This window comes from Lissotriton vulgaris, chromosome 2_1 (assembly GCF_964263255.1).
Source record: "Lissotriton vulgaris chromosome 2_1, aLisVul1.2, whole genome shotgun sequence".
NCBI lineage: Eukaryota > Metazoa > Chordata > Amphibia > Caudata > Salamandridae > Lissotriton > Lissotriton vulgaris.
This window is the reverse complement of record NC_141687.1, coordinates 312,570,760-312,586,215: the sequence shown is the minus strand read 5'-3', so window position 1 is coordinate 312,586,215 and position 15,456 is coordinate 312,570,760. Positions and strand designations below refer to the sequence as shown.

Genomic DNA, 15,456 nt, shown 5'->3' with positions numbered 1-15,456 from the left:
TGCGTGGTCCGTCGGTATGGGCGCTTTTCCAAGGGCCTCTGGCCACCAAGAGTCGTCCCAGGCGGAGGGGGAGGTACCTAAGATAAGGACTTCTGTTTTGTCTGAATTCAGTTTCAGACGGCTGTGCTTCATCCACTCGGCTACTTCTTTCATTCCTTCATGTAGGTTGGTTTTGGCGGTGTTAGGCTCTTTGGTGAGTGAGAGGATCAGTTGAGTGTCATCAGTGTAGGAGATGATGTTGAGGTTGTGTTGGCGTGCGATGGCGCGAGGGGGCTCATGTATACGTTGAAGAGGGTGGGGCTGAGTGAAGATCCTTGTGGCATGCCGCAAATGACTTCAGTGGCCTCTGACTTGAATGGTGGGAGGCCGACTCTCTGAGTTCTTCCGGCAAGGGACGAGGTGATCCATTCCAGTGCTTTTCCTTGGATTCCGTTGTTTCTGAGGCGTTGTAACAGGGTGCTATGACAGACTGTGTCAAAGGCTGCGGAGAGGTCGAGGAGGATGAGGGCGACTGTGTCTCCTTTGTCCAGTAGAGTTCGAATGTCGTCTGTTGCAGCGATGAGTGCGGTCTCAGTGCTGTGTTTGGCTCGGAAGCCGGACTGTGAGGAGTCGAGGGATTTGTTGGTTTCGAGGAAGGCGGCGAGCTGGTTGTTGACAGCTTTCTCGATGACTTTGGCCGGTAATGGAAGGAGCGAGATGGGGCGGTAGTTTTTGAGTTCGGTGGGGTCAGCTGTGGGTTTTTTCAGAAGGGCGCTGAGTTCGGCGTGTTTCCAGCTTTCCGGGAAAGTGGCAGAGTTGAGGGAGCAGTTGATGACGTCTCGGAGGTGTGGTGCTATGATGGAGTCTGCTTTGTTGAAGATGTGGTGAGGGCATGTGTCTGTGGGGGATCCTGAGTGGATGGAGTTCATCAGGCGGATGGTGTCCTCAGTGGAGATTGGGTTCCAGTCATTAAGGATGTTCAAGGGGGGTGAAGGTACAGCAGAAGGTTGTGTGGGTTGGTCTTCGGGTTGGTTGTCGAAGCTGTTGTGGATGTCTGCGATTTTGTCGTGGAAGGACGAAGCTAGGGAGTCGCAAAGGGTTTGAGAGGGAGTGATGTCGTTGGAGTTGGCAGTGGGGTTGGTAAACTCTTTGACGATGTTGAATAATTCCTTGCTGTTGTGGGCGTTGTTGTCTAGTCGATCTTTGAATGCGGCTTTCTTTGCAGTCCGGATCAGTTGGTGGTGTATGCAAGTGGTGTTTTTGAAGGCGTCCCTAGTGCTGGTGTTTGGGTCTTTTTTCCAGGCCTTCTCAAGGGAGCGACAGAGTTTCTTGGATTTCTTAAGATCATCGTTGAACCAGGAGGCGTTTTTGCTGCCTAGTTTGATTTGACGTTTTTTCAAAGGTGCTAGGTTGTCGGCGCTGTTGGTTAGCCATTGAGTGAGGTTAATGGCTGCTTGGTTGGGGTTCGAGGAGTGGGCAGGGGGGTTTTGAAGAAGCGATGAGGAGATCTGGTCGATGGTGATTTTGTTCCAGTTTCTTCGCAGAGTAGGTTGAGGATGGTTGTGGGTTGTGGTCTTTTTGTAGATAAAGTGAACGCAGCTGTGGTCCGTCCAATGGAGAACTGTGGTGTGAATGAAGGAGATATGTTTGCTGGAGGTGAAGATAGGGTCGAGAGTGTGACCTGCGTAGTGAGTGGGGGTATTAACAAGTTGTTTGAGTTCGAGGTTGGCGAGATTGTCCAGAAGGGTGGTGGCGTTGCTGTCGTTGCTCTTTTCCAGGTGAAAATTGAGGTCTCCCAATAGAATGTAGTCCTCGGAGGGGAGGGCGTGTGGGGTGATAAAGTCAGTGATGTCTTCACTGAATTGTGCTCGGGGTCCTGGTGTCCTGTAGAGGAGGGTGCCTCTGAGTGTGGTCTTGGGGTCGGTGTGGATTTGGAAGTGAAGGTGCTCGGCGCTAGCGAGGTTGACGTCTGAGCTGGTTGAGATGCGGATGGAATTCTTGTGGACGATAGCGATACCTCCTCCTGTATGGTAGGTGCGGTCTTTTCGGATGATCTTGTAGCCTTCCGGGATGGCAATGGTGATGTCTGGGGCTGAGGAGGCGTTCATCCATGTTTCTGTTAGGAAGGCGACGTCCGGGGAGATGGTGTCTAGTAGATTCCAAAGGTCGATGGCGTGTCTGTGGACCGAGCGGGTGTTGAGCAGGATGCATTTTAGGTGGTTGGTGTCAGAAATCTGTTTGGTGTTAGTGGATGAGGAGTTGGTCTTGGTGCCGTCATACTTGCAGGAGTTGCATGTGAAGGGTCCATGGGTGTGTCCAGGAGCGGCTTGGGCGCAGTTGGGGAGTTGGCCGGGGTTTAGGGCTAAGAGGGTGGAGGCGTCGTATGTAATGCGGGTGGGGTGGGTGGTACGGGGGCCAGGGGGTCTGGCGCTGGGCGCGGGCTTGGCGCGGACGGGCGTAGACGGGCTTACCTTTGGCGCACCTTCGGCGCGACCGCTGCACGTGGACGCTGCACGTTGATTCATCTGTCCTAAATGGTGAGTGGGGGTGGAGCGTGGGAGGGGCAGCTGGGAGGCGGGGAGGAGACACGGGCCACGAGCACAACAAATGGAGGTAGGGAAAGTGAAACTGGGGCACGAACACACTGAAGGGGACAAATAATATACAATAAATGCAGCGCAATTAATATAAAATATTCATTTCAAAGAAACGATACCAGGCGCTCTCACAGGACAGGCAATGGGCGCTAAGACAGCAATGAGGCGCTGGATCTGCAGGCGATGTCTGCTAGTGAGAGGCACCCAGTCAGGAGGTCTGTGATTTATGTGAGCCCGATACTAAAACAGGCATCAGTAAGTGTGACTCTGTGAGAGCACCACATGGTGTGGTGTCATGTCACTGTGGTAAGCACCTCCAGCATGTGTGAGCTTTTGAGTGCTACATTTGTGCAGGGCTATGACCATTGTAAGCTTCATGTATCTGACCACAATGACCACAAGATTGCCAAATTATGTCACTCCTCTTGCACACCTGTGACTGTCAGAAATGCCAATCCAAATCTTCTCCAGCTACTCTCTGTATCCATGACCATTGGTGGTACCGAGGTAACATGAGCCAGTCCTTGCAATGTCAAAACCTCAACTCTCAACATTGGCCCGATCCCACTGCTAATGAACTGTTCACTGTTGAGTGTATCTCACATGTCTCTACTGTCCCAATTGGTAGAACAGCATAAAGACCCTTAACTCCCCCAGGAGTCCCGAACATTTTGGAAGATTTACAAACAGTGATTTCTACTGTATTAGAAAAAGTAGGCATTGCATTTGGCTCAATCCTAGTTTAAATATGTGTTTAATTGTAATCCTCATTTCCTGCTGGCATTTTAACCAGCCACGGCCGGTCTTGTTGAGAGCGGTGGGGCCCGGAGGAGAGGTCTTTCAACGGACGATGACAGGGGGACATTAAATAAATAATTAATTTTCCCTCGTCATCACCCATCTAAATCCTTCACCGTCACTGTGCCTGCTGCTCTTCCCTGCACGGGCCGCAGCTGGTTTTATCCCCACTTGAGTCGGAGAACTATATTTAGTAAGAGAATCCCAAGCAAGCTATACTCAATAAAACTCATTAAAGCTACTTCACATGCATGACTAGTAATTAATATAGGTCTTAGGGCTGGATGTAAATGTAAGTGGTCACAGAATTATGGTTGTGAATTCCAACCCGTATTTTTACAACTAGGAAATCATTTTCCTATGTAGTGATAGGTTGGCTCATAAAATTCTTTATCATATTGGGTCATAATCTGACCTAACTCAGAAATATTAATGTAGTAGTTCAGAAATTGCAACTCACTATGATTAAAGGTCATCACAGATATTGTCGTGTAAATGGGTCTGCAGGCCGCCATGTATGTCTGTGATCAGAGTTTAATAAAGTAATCTTTTAATACAATGCAGCCCATTATCGTTAAAGGAAACAGGGGTGTGTTGAAAAAGAAACAAACTTTTTTCTATAGATTTGGTAGTAGTCCCCTGGACCACTGCTTACTTTACAACAAACTTTTTTTAATTCACAAAGAGGAATGGGTCCCAAAGTCGCTTTTTCCCTAGGGAATGCATTAACAGCCAAACTCAAAAGTAGGTATTTTTTTATGTTTTGAGACCAGATGTTGGCATTAAAACAGGGATACATATCATACCGATTTGATATTGGGAAAAGGTGCCTACAACATGCCCCTTCCAAATATGGATTTGTTATGAGATCACAATGCCATTTTAAGAGGCGTGAAAAGCTTATTGTCTCCTATATTGGGATTTATAAGTAAGAAAGCGCAATTTTGAGGTTGTAAATTCGATATGAGGGTTTGCAGCTGGGAAAATACTTAGTACATCTGGCCTAAATCTTTGCTTTGTAAAGAATGACACTGTCTGGACACATCTATTTATTATGAGTGATACTTGTGCTGCCTCAACTAGATGTTCATCCTTCAAGAGTAATCTCGTTTGTTTGACTCCACTGTTCCCTGAAAGTCAAAACCTAAGGAGAAGGACCTTTCTCTTTCCATGGGTATGTGGTTTCTGTGACTCCAAGGACAGCTGCAATCCCTGTTACAACATTGCCTGGAGAAGTGGTCTGTTCCTGCACACAAAAATATCGAAAATCAGTTCCATTCCACCCAGTTTGATTTTGATAATAATATTCTGCAGCCAGCAAATACTTATGAACCCCTTAATTAGAGCCAACATTAGATCAATTTTAGTTTTATAAGCACAGGTGCACCACATGTAGAAATTGGGAAAATTAAGTCATGAAATTGTTACAAAGACACTGAGAGTAATGTCCAATTATTTAGAAACAAATATTTTCTTTATTGTTCTATTTGTAAGAAAGAACAGCCGACGCGTTTCGTCCCGGATGGGACTTCTTCAGGGCGAGATGTAATAATTTTGTGACTTAGTTTTCACAATTTCTACATGTAGTGCACCTGTGCTTATAAAACTAATTACGACAAGTTCGTTTTTGAACTATCACTGTGATGGTGGGTGTTTACCGGTGTGCACACCAGTCCCAGTCTAGAACGTAAAGGGAAAATTACTGTTGTGGTTATTTTGGTTAGGTGTATTTGCAAAGCAGGTTCCACCATCTGTCTTATTTTAGCATTAGATCAATTTTAATTATTGTCCAATTTAGATCCTGCCTAATTCTGTCCGATATTGGTCTGTTGCAACAAATCTAGGAACAAGCTTGAGCATGTTTGGCTTGCATGGCAAAAGGGGTAGGGTTTCTGCTATGTTTTGAAAAGGATTCCCTCTGTTGGCAATGAAAATCTGTGAGGTTTTCACATACTCATACAAAATCACTTCAGTGCAACGCATTGGGGTCAACCCCTCTGATTATCACCCCCGTGCACTTCATTACCATGCATATTTTCCAAAGTACCAATATGTTTTGGATGCATCTCAAGGTTGCTGCTTTCACTGTTCGTAAATGCAGTATCTTAGATTAAATGGTCATTGCCATTTTGTTTGCTAATTAACGTTTAAGTATTATTTATGACATCATATTATGGAGCTGAGGGATAAAGTTGTGCTTATGAAATACTTTTTTCGGAGACTAAATGAAAATCCAATTATTAAAACAATTATTTGTCCTTTTAAAGGCATGCACGCATAAGTCTGTGACTTTGTGGCACTTCAGTTTGGGTACGAATATTGTAAAATCAGTTACATGTCCTAATTATGGTTTTTCTTCTTTGTGGCAGGAGGCCTTTGTTTACCAGCTGCAAGCAAGCTTTTTACAAAACCAGGTACTATTTTCATGTATCTCTTTTTCTTTACGAGTTTCAGACTATCTTTCCCAAACTCTTACCCCTTTTCCATAAGAAAAATTGTGTTTCCTTTCTAAACCTGATTGCTGACAGAATATTCCCAGCTGAAACAGTGACCTACACCTCTTTTAACACGTATCTTCCACCCCCCCACCCCCTGGTCTTCTCTTTGCTCTACCTTGCATCTAATGGCCTCTTGCGTCTGGTAAGGTATCCAGATCTGAAGTTTGTACAAGAGCTGCAGATGGAGGTTATGTTAGAGTTTCTTGCCTATTAGATATATGTAGATGTTAAAACATTTATTATGAGTTCAGCCTCTAGTCGATCGACGCTTGTGTAAACACCACTATGGTGGAGTTCAATACAAGGATCATCAATTAGGTGAGATAATCTTGAAAAACATATTTTTAGATCTTGAAACTTCACAAACCCTCACTGAAATGTCAATGCCTTAATCCACAAGTTCCCTCGAGCCAGTGATTTCCGGTTCAGCGCTCAGAGAGCGGCGGGAGAGCTGCATTGGAGCTTCGGAGGCTTGGAGCCTCAGAGAGCTGCGTTGGAGTTTCGGACCGGCACGATGATTGCAGCTCAGAGGGGAACAGAAGAACTCACACGGAATGTATCATTCTTCAAAAAAGTCAATGCAGGAACTCCCAACGTTCCGTCACAAAGCAGTATGGAGGCGGGCCCAAGTCAACAGAGAGCGGAAGAGGAGGTCGAAGATGGCCAAGGGACTATCCCCATGAATGATCCAGACAGATCTGACAGAGAGGCACCATCATCGCTCGGAAGTCCGGACAGACTTCTGTCCAATGCCCCAGTGAGAGCTCCGGAGGGCAGAGTGTCGCAGGAAGTGACTCCATCCCTATCATCATCACGGGGATAGCAGTCCAGATACTGCCTGAGGAACAACCTGGCTCCCTTCTCCAGTCTAGCGGGATTCATGGTGTGACCAAACAAAGACTAGCAGCAGGAGGCGACCAGAGTGCCGCAGGAAGTGACTCCATCCCTATCATCATCACGGGTATAGCAGTCCAGATACTGCCTGAGGAACAATCCGGCTCACTTCTCCAGTCTAGCGGGATTCATGGTGTGACCAAACAAAGACTAGCAAGTTTCAAGTTTCAATACTTTATTCGACAGCATTGTCATAAAAGCATGTTTCCCTATGCTAAACAAAATAAATACTACCCTAGAGTTAAGATCGACATAAAATACACATTAAATACCATCAAATTACAAAGTGCTGGCGAATACTTCAATTATAAAATTCATACATTATAAAAATCAGAGTCACAGTGCCTAGTTCATGATGATTGAGATTATCCTTATAATTACATTTTCCATCTTACATAATTAATTACAGTTTAAAGTACGCATGCGTATTATCCAGGCCCATCCCAAGTATTTGGCTATGGCAATAGCAAGATTGGGGGCACAATTTGATCTTAATATTCTTAGTGCCTCTAGATATTTCCTTATCCCCAAATTCCTACAAACCGGTTTTAGCCATCTACTTCTTGGGGCAGCATATAATGGGCAGGCAAACAAGAAATGTGGGATGTCCTCGACGTGTACTTTACAATGACAACATGTGTTTACATTGCCTGGGGACCATTTGACAGTAAAAGCATTTAGGGGTAGGGAGCCAATTCTAAACTGGAAATACAACTTCCTATCTAAAGGTTTAGTAATCAAGTCCCAGTACTGTTCACATTTAGGAGTTATTTTAGACTCCAAGAACTGGGATGCCAACATGGAAGGTTGATTGGAAATCAAAACAGTATTATATATCATGTCCCAATACATTTTTTTCAATGAAGCCTTAGATGGAAAGGCAATGGGATCTACTGTAGTCCATAGGTGATCTAGGTGCAATTTTTGGAGCAAGTTCCTAATTTCTTTAGGCCAGGCTATTTTATGAAACCGATCAGAGCTAATGATGTCCATGAGAGCAGATGCATAATGGCCCAATTCAGGAGTAGTCTTTATGCGCCTCCAATATAAAAGAGGATGCAATCTAGCCATGTCCTCGATCTTTTTCCTCCCGAGATCATATAGGAGCGGGATCGAGGGAGTGCTCTGCGGGACACCAACCAACCGGCGGAGAAATTTATTTTCTGCGGTAACCAAAGCGCTCAAGTTGGTGAAGCCCCATAGCTCTGATCCATAAAGACAGACGCCCAGCACCTTCATACTGTAAATCTCCATTGTTGGCTGAATAGGTTTTGTAAATGAAGATTTATGTTTTTGTGCTATGGCCCCGGCCAGTTGATGGAACTTTAACACCACAGAGTCCATATGAGATTTCCAGTTCATGTTGGCCTGTAAAGAAATACCTAGGTAGGTGAAAGCCTTCACTTCTTCCAAAAAAGACTCATTAAAGTGCATTTTTCCCTTGAATTGCTTAGCAGGATTCAGGTTCATAAACTTAGTATTTGTCGTATTTAGTTCCAAGCCCCGAATCCGACAGAAATCTCCAAAAGCATTGATTGTCTTTTGTAAACCACTAGGGGTCTGTAAGACCAGTAAAGTGTCATCAGCAAACATTAATACTGGGACCCGCTCCCCATCTAGTATCGGGGCATCTGTCGGAGATTTCTTTAAAAAATCTACTAAGCCGTTGACATAAAGAGAGAATAGGGTGGGAGCCAGGACGCATCCCTGTCTTACCCCACGTTCCACGGGGAAGGAATTAGTGACGTCCCCCTGTGCTCCCCACCTAATCCTGGCGTAGTTATTTTCATGCATGCGCACATGCAAAGTCAGCAATTCGGGGCTTATTCCGAGATCGCGCAAAACAATCCAAAGTTTTTGTCGGGGTACTAGATCAAACGCTGACTTCAAGTCAAAGCATATAATGGTCCATTTGTCAAGGTTACGTTTTTCCAGAACAGGGTTAAAAAATGGAATACCTGGTCAACAGAGCTAGTTAGTGGATGGAAGCCAGCTTGATACGGGGAAAGGATATCCTTATCATCTATCCAGGCTTGTATTTTATTTTGTATCATCCTGCCCATCAGTTTTTGTGCCGAGTCGATAAGGCTAATGGGCCTGTAGATACTTGGTAAAGCCTTATCCCCTTTTTTGAAGACTGGTATAATCTCCGCACCCTTTCATGTTGCTGGTATCATTGCTCCTTGTGCGATAGAATTCGCAAGCCATACAAAATATTTGCACCAGTTGGCCCTATCAGATAAAAATACATCCGCCGGTATTCAATCAATGAATTCACACCATTCGGGGGTCTCTAATTTATGGTGAATTCCCGCCAGATTCCAGTAAATAAGTTTAAGACTAGCTTTCATCTGGGTAGTCCTCTCTTGTAGAGGTGCAACCTGCAAAAGGTGGGTCAAGGGGAATGAGGGGCTACTTTCCCCATTACATACAGTGGTACGGGGATTCAGTGGCAAATACTCTGCTATACTAGGAGAATCTTCACTGAAACTAGATGTCTTACCATCACTAGGATTTGTTTCTAAGAGCTTCACAGCGACATCAGTTCCACTCTCTTGAGACTCTGCAACAATATCCTTTTCTATGCTCATCCGCCCTTTCAGTCAATCACACTCATTAAGACCAGAAAGGGCCGAGAACCTATTTTCCATCGGGATGCCCCAATTATTCCTTATATCAAGGGTTTTGGCTTTTTTTAGTACAGGGTTCCATTTAGTTTTCAGCATTGTTGGGTTTAGAGTATTCCCCCCTTTTTTTGTGTAAAAGAAATCCAGTGTTAGTGGCACTATTTCAGTAGATCTACGCTGGGGGGGGGTATATATTTGCTAGAATGTTTGGCAACACTTCAGGATCAGAAAGGTGTAACACCACACAGTCCCCCTTAAATTTTTTAGTGCAACCCCCGATCCATTCAACTCTTCTAGCTTTAACTACTTCTTGCGCCAACTGGTCCCTACCTCCCGGGGTAAAAGCCATATTCCTTGATAACCAATGGAGTGATTTATTTAGCAGGGAAGGGATGTTCTCAACTTGCCCTGGTTCCAAATGGGGGATATTTGCCAAAACCAATATTAAGGGAGATGCCTCTACAATTAATTCTACAGGCCCCTTCTCTAGATTAGAATCTACCGTTCTGCCCCTTTGACTCAGCCCTTCAGAATCACCAATGTTGATATCTAAGTCCCTAGGGCCCCCCCTCCTTAGATCAGTAGTCACCATGGAGATCAGGGGAGTGTTTTCAAGTAATTCTAGCCTGGGGGCAGTTTGGGTATTTTTCGATTCAACTATAAGTGTTTTCGGCATTAGAGTGTTTGCTTTTTCTTCTATTGATTTTTGAAGAAGACCCCCCCAGCCTATTCACCTCTTCCGTGAGCTGGTCTATTTTACTTAGGAGAGGCTTGGTTATAGTTTTAATCTTGTTATCTAGGGCATTTAACAACTTCTTGAATTGGTCTTCATCCAAGTGTACCTTCCCTCCAGAAGTTCCCCTTGTATCTTCTCCAATATTTTCCAGGGGGGATGCATCAGGACGTTTTTTGCTTGATCGGAGTCCACCCCGTTTTGATATGCTCTTCTCCCCTCCCTTTACTACTCTTGGTGCTGGGACCGGTGCTGGGGGCTCCTCTTCTAGCAGTATTATTTCTTCGTCAAGTGTGCTCTCAGGAACTGAGTCAGCAATAGCTACTAGAAGCTGAGTCAGTGAGTTGTTCTCCAGTGTCTGAAACGCCTCATTACTAATGTCAAAAGCAGGAGTAGGTAAAGGCGTATTGTCAAATGGCAATTCAGGTGAAAGGCTCAACCCCAGTGATGATCTCTTGTCGTTGTTAATTTTTGCAACTTTCTGGACCATATAATTGTCTATGGTATTAAGAGGGACATTCGATTTTACTTTAGACATGTTGAAGGGCAGCTTTTTCGAATAACGCCTAGATAAATCCGTGTTATGTAGGACACTGGGAGGTATCTCAGCCACTGCAGCTATATTAAGGAGATGATAACTTACTTGGAGATTTTGGTCAGAGTCCAGGGCCCTGTCCCTGTCTCTTCCTGCCGATGAGGGCCGTAGAGGGCCCGCCCTTTGCCCGGGCTTAGCCCCGAGCGTCCCGCTTGCGTCCCGCGACGCGGGGTGCAGCGCTGCTTATGTGCGCCTCGCGGTGTCACAGAGTGCGCCGCCGCGTAGGCTGCCGGGAATTGTAGTCCCGGAGCGGCGGCGCGAGTTGTCAGCTGTGAGATGACTCCTGGCGGTGGCGGCGTCTCTCAGGTAAGTGGCGGCTTGCTTACGTTCGTCAAAGACTAGCAGCAGGAGGTGACCGATGGCTGGGTAGGAGCTGAGAGCAGAAGGCCCGACCAGAACTGGTAACAGATCAATATGTTGATGATTTCTTCATGTTTTATAAAGGTTGGAAGGAATGTAATGTTCGCTGGCGGGGTAGCGTTCCAGTCTACCCGCAGCGGTACTTGCACACTCGCACAGGCGCATGACGCCAGGCGTAGTTATTTAATAAAGAGGCGTGTCCCCGGATAGTTTGTCGGGCCGCACCATTGACACCAACACACATGTGGCGAGTTTTATTAGCGGCCGCAGCGTGCCTCACACATCGCGCTCAGCGGCCTTATTACAGGGGGCCCGGCTGTGGAACAGGCAGGATGTTGAACACATGTAACAGCCTAAGTCAGACACCAGTAGCCAGTTGGCAGAAACAATTGTTGAGAACCTGCCTTCGGCAGCCTGCGCCGACCGTGCCTCCTGGCTGCTCCCTGGAAATTGATCCAATGAATGTTGCATCATTTGAGTCTCTAGGCTCTCCCTCCTAGGGGGTCCGATCAAACAAGCTTAGAGGCCCCAGCGGGGATCTCAACACCTATAATTTTTAAGTACTCGGTGTGTCACTGTCAGCTGACTCGCGGAGTGCTGCCCAGCCCCGCAGTCTTAGCAGTCAGTTTTATCAGTTTTTATTAACTTTGTTGCAGGAGCTCAGGTGCGCAAGACCCATTGGGCTGAAAGGGCTTCAGCCCCCCGCATCCCCCTTGTCGTGTGTGTCAGCTGGAATGAGGCGGCTACCTGGGCGTGCACACAGCCACACCCGAATACTTCACAGGTCTTCCAAAGACCGTTTGCTTCTTAATGAGGCTTTGTTGTTTTTTCACTCCTTCTTAGAGCCTCTGCATCTCCACTCTGCCTAATGCAGCTGGAAGAATTAGCCCTGCCCCACTGAAATTTGGCTCTAGTTGTGCCTCTGCAGGAACTTTATGGGAGATGTGCTTTTAGTTTGAAACTTTTTCTCCCCTGACTGGCGGGGCTTTTGGTGTCACATTTCCCTCTAAAATAGTTCTTTTATTTGGGCTTAGAAGGTTTCTTAAATGACATGTTTTATAGAGGTTCACTTTGGGCGGGCGGTATCTGGCTGGCACTCCCCCACCACCATTGCTCCCGCTATGATCCCGACGAGGATTCTCTTTCTGCCTGGGAGTACCTGACTGAAGTGGTGGGGCACGAGGCACTGATGCAGGGCCTTGTCAAGTATACTGTACCCATTTACAACATAGAATAGCCAAGCAGTGAGCACTGTAACAGGCTCAGAACAGGGAAGATTGTTGCTAAAAAAATAGTATTTAAATTACCTGATGAGACTTTTGATAGTCTGGCTCTGGTCGAGCGAGATACGGGTACCAACGGGGCAGTGTTATGAGAGTCAGCAGGCACCAACAGCATCAAACTCAGTCTCTCCGGCAGCCTCTACGACGGTAATAATTTGAGAGGCATTTTGTGAAAGGTTGCAAGCAGTCTGTGCAGCGGTGAGCGAGCTCCAGGCAGAAACTTTACTCAAGTATAGCGCTCTGAACTTCACAGTGTCAGGAGGCACTATAAATGCGTAACTTGGCATTTTAGTGCGATGGTTCGGATCACCACACGAAAATGCTTTAGTCTCATGCCAGATGCGTGGTACTTGGCAGAGCTGGAGATCGTGGCTGCCAGATCGAGCCCTTCCCGTGGAGGCAGACCGGTGGTGTTCGACCAAGACTGGGTGCGGCCTGCAGAGGGGCCGCCCGCTCACTCTGCTCATTCCGCTTGGGACTGCTTCCAGCTCCGACTACAACGAGCATGGAGAGTGGAGCGGAGTGGAGAAGTGTAACAGCGATTCTTCATCTGCCCAGCGGTAACTGGAACCAGCGACATCCTCTACAGTCAGGGCCGGACTGGGAACCACAACCGGCCCTGGCAAAGTGCTCGTAGGCCACCCGCCCCCCCTCCCCAATCGGTTTGGAGGTGCCACCGAGCTCTTTGCCAGGGCCGGTTTTCGGCCGATTTTGGTACAGGTCCGATTTTGTAGCTGTGCTGCAAAAACGGCCCTGTAACAAAAACGGCCCCCACCCGTGCGGGGCACCGGGGGATTGCTCGGTGCCCACTATGGCCAGTCCAGCCTCGTCTACAGTGGAGGGCGCGGGGAAAGCCAGGTGAGTCCCTGCAGCGGGGACACAAGGGGGGGTCCAGGTAGGGTCATTGTCCGTGCCCACTGTACCCACTGTGTCCTGAAAAACCTGACCTAGAGCAGCATTGCGCTCAAACAGACCCTCCTCTTCCCTAAACTTTAATGTTCACCTTAGTACAGCTCGCAGTAGCCTCAGTACTGGTATAAGCGCCTTGATATCCCTTGGGATGAGTGTTGCGCTCTACAAATACCACAAATAAATAAATAAATAAATAAATAAACAGCTAGAGTGGCCGTAGCAAGGCGGCTAAGGAGCTAGGCATTGGGGCCTGCGCTCAAGCGTATGCTGCTTTCCCTAATTTGAACAGTGCATGCTCTTTAGTGTCTCCCAGTCTCTCTCAGCAATCTCTCCCCAGCGTGGCCGCCTACACAGGAGGCGGCCCAGAAAATCCCTCTGAGTGAGTATGGGGTGTGAGCCCAGGACGTCCAGGGTTACCCTGAGCTTGTTTCTTCTTCTCAGTCTGTACCTCTTCTCCTCTGCTCAACCATCTCAGCTCATCTCAACAGCTCAACAGCTTGAATCAAATAAGTGAAAATAACAATATTAACAATACAAAAGAAGCATAATAAAAGCATAACGGAGAACATAAAAGGGGACTACATAAGAGCAAAAGGCATTAAACAAAGGCAAAGGGATTGGCAACACAATAAAACAAAGACAAAGGTAAAGGCAACACAATAAAGAAATACAGCAAAGATCAAACAGGAAATAGCTGAAAAAAAGGAGACAGGCAAATTTAACCAACTTTAGCCAAAAACGTCAAAGCCTTATGTATAACGAAAGAATCTCAAGAACTATAAGGAACTGTAGGGAAACTACAGGTGTACAGATGTACAGGGAGATGAGATCGGGCAGAGAGAGATGGACAGTTACATCTATTATTAATAGAAGAAGAAATAGTTGTCGTAGATGCTCTTGATTTTGTGGTGGAAAAAGGTGCTGAGTTTGTCGCAGAGGTCTTGTGAGGAAAGAATGTCAGTGGACTTGCTGGTGGGTTGGGCGAACTCCTTGATGATGTTGAAGTGTTCTTTGCTGTTGTGTGCATGAGTGGAGATTCTGTCTTCAATCGCTTTTTTCCTTGTATATCTGATGAGTTGGTATTGGGCATGGTGGCGGCTCTGAAGTTGTTGTGGGATTCTGTGGATTTGATGTTCCTCCAGGGCCTTTACAAGGCGGTGGCAAGTGCTTCTGGACTTTCGAAGTTCAGGGGGGAACCATCTAGGTTTCTTGTCATGGGTGTTGTTGTTTTGCTTGAGGGGGGCTATGGTGTTGGCACTGTTGGAGATCCATCTGTGCAGGGTTCGGGCTGCGGTGGTGGGGTCATTGTTTTCTGTAATGGTTGGGATGGAGTTGCTGAGTGATGAGGTTAGCTTGTTGTCGGTGATTCTGGTCCAGTTTCTTCATGGGAGCAGGTGCTGGTGTCTGTGGATGGTGGGTGTTCTGAAGGTGAAGTGTCCGCATCGATGGTCAGTCCATGGGAGTTCGGTGGTGTGGCTGAAGGCGATGGGGTTTCCTGTTTTGAAGAGGGGATAGAAGGTGTGTCCTGCTGAGTGCGTTGGTTTGGTCACGATCTGGTGGAGTGCAATATTGTAGAGGTTGTCCAGGAGGGATGTGGTGCTAGGGTTCAGTTGGTTGTCGAGGTGGAAGTTGAGGTCTACCAGTAGGATGCAGGTGGTGGACGCAATGGCATGCGGGGAGATGAGGTCCGTGATGGAGGTGGCGAATAGTCCACTGGGTCCAGGGGGTCGGTAGATGAGGCTTCCTCGGAGGGTGGAGGTAGGGCTGGCCAGTATCTTGAAGTGAAGGTATTCCATCAGGTCTGTGGGCTCGTCGGGGAGTGTGCTCAGGCAGAGGGTGGATTTGTGAACAATGGCGATTCCTCCTCCTGAGCGGGTGGGGCGGTCCTTCCTGGAGATCTTGTATCCTTGGGGAATGGCGATGGTGATGGAGATGTCTGGACCCGAGGTGGTGTTGGCCCAGGTTTCGGTAAAGGATGCTATGTCCGGGGTGGTGCTGTTGAGGAGGTCCAAGATTTCTGTGGCGTGTTTGCAGAGGGATCGGACGTTGCGGAGGATGTATTGCAGTGTCTTTGGTTTGGTTGTGTTCTTGTGGGCCGGTTGCGCTGGGTCCGTGGGCTTGGCGGTGCTGCAGGTGCGCAGGCAGCGGTGACAGCTGGAGGGTCCATGGGTGTCGGCTGG

The 15,456-nt window shown here is 47.2% G+C and overlaps 1 protein-coding gene across 2 annotated transcripts in view; it reads left to right on the top strand.

The window, feature by feature from the left end:
• LOC147730245 (multidrug and toxin extrusion protein 1-like) overlaps positions 1–15,456 on the top strand; it is a 673,781-nt gene that overhangs the window by 409,770 nt on the left and 248,555 nt on the right. For both annotated transcript variants that reach the window (XM_086958536.1, XM_086958535.1), the window contains exon 6: positions 5,744–5,788. In XM_086958536.1, coding sequence (XP_086814662.1) covers positions 5,744–5,788 — 45 coding nt within the window. The remainder of the gene's footprint in view (positions 1–5,743; positions 5,789–15,456) is intronic.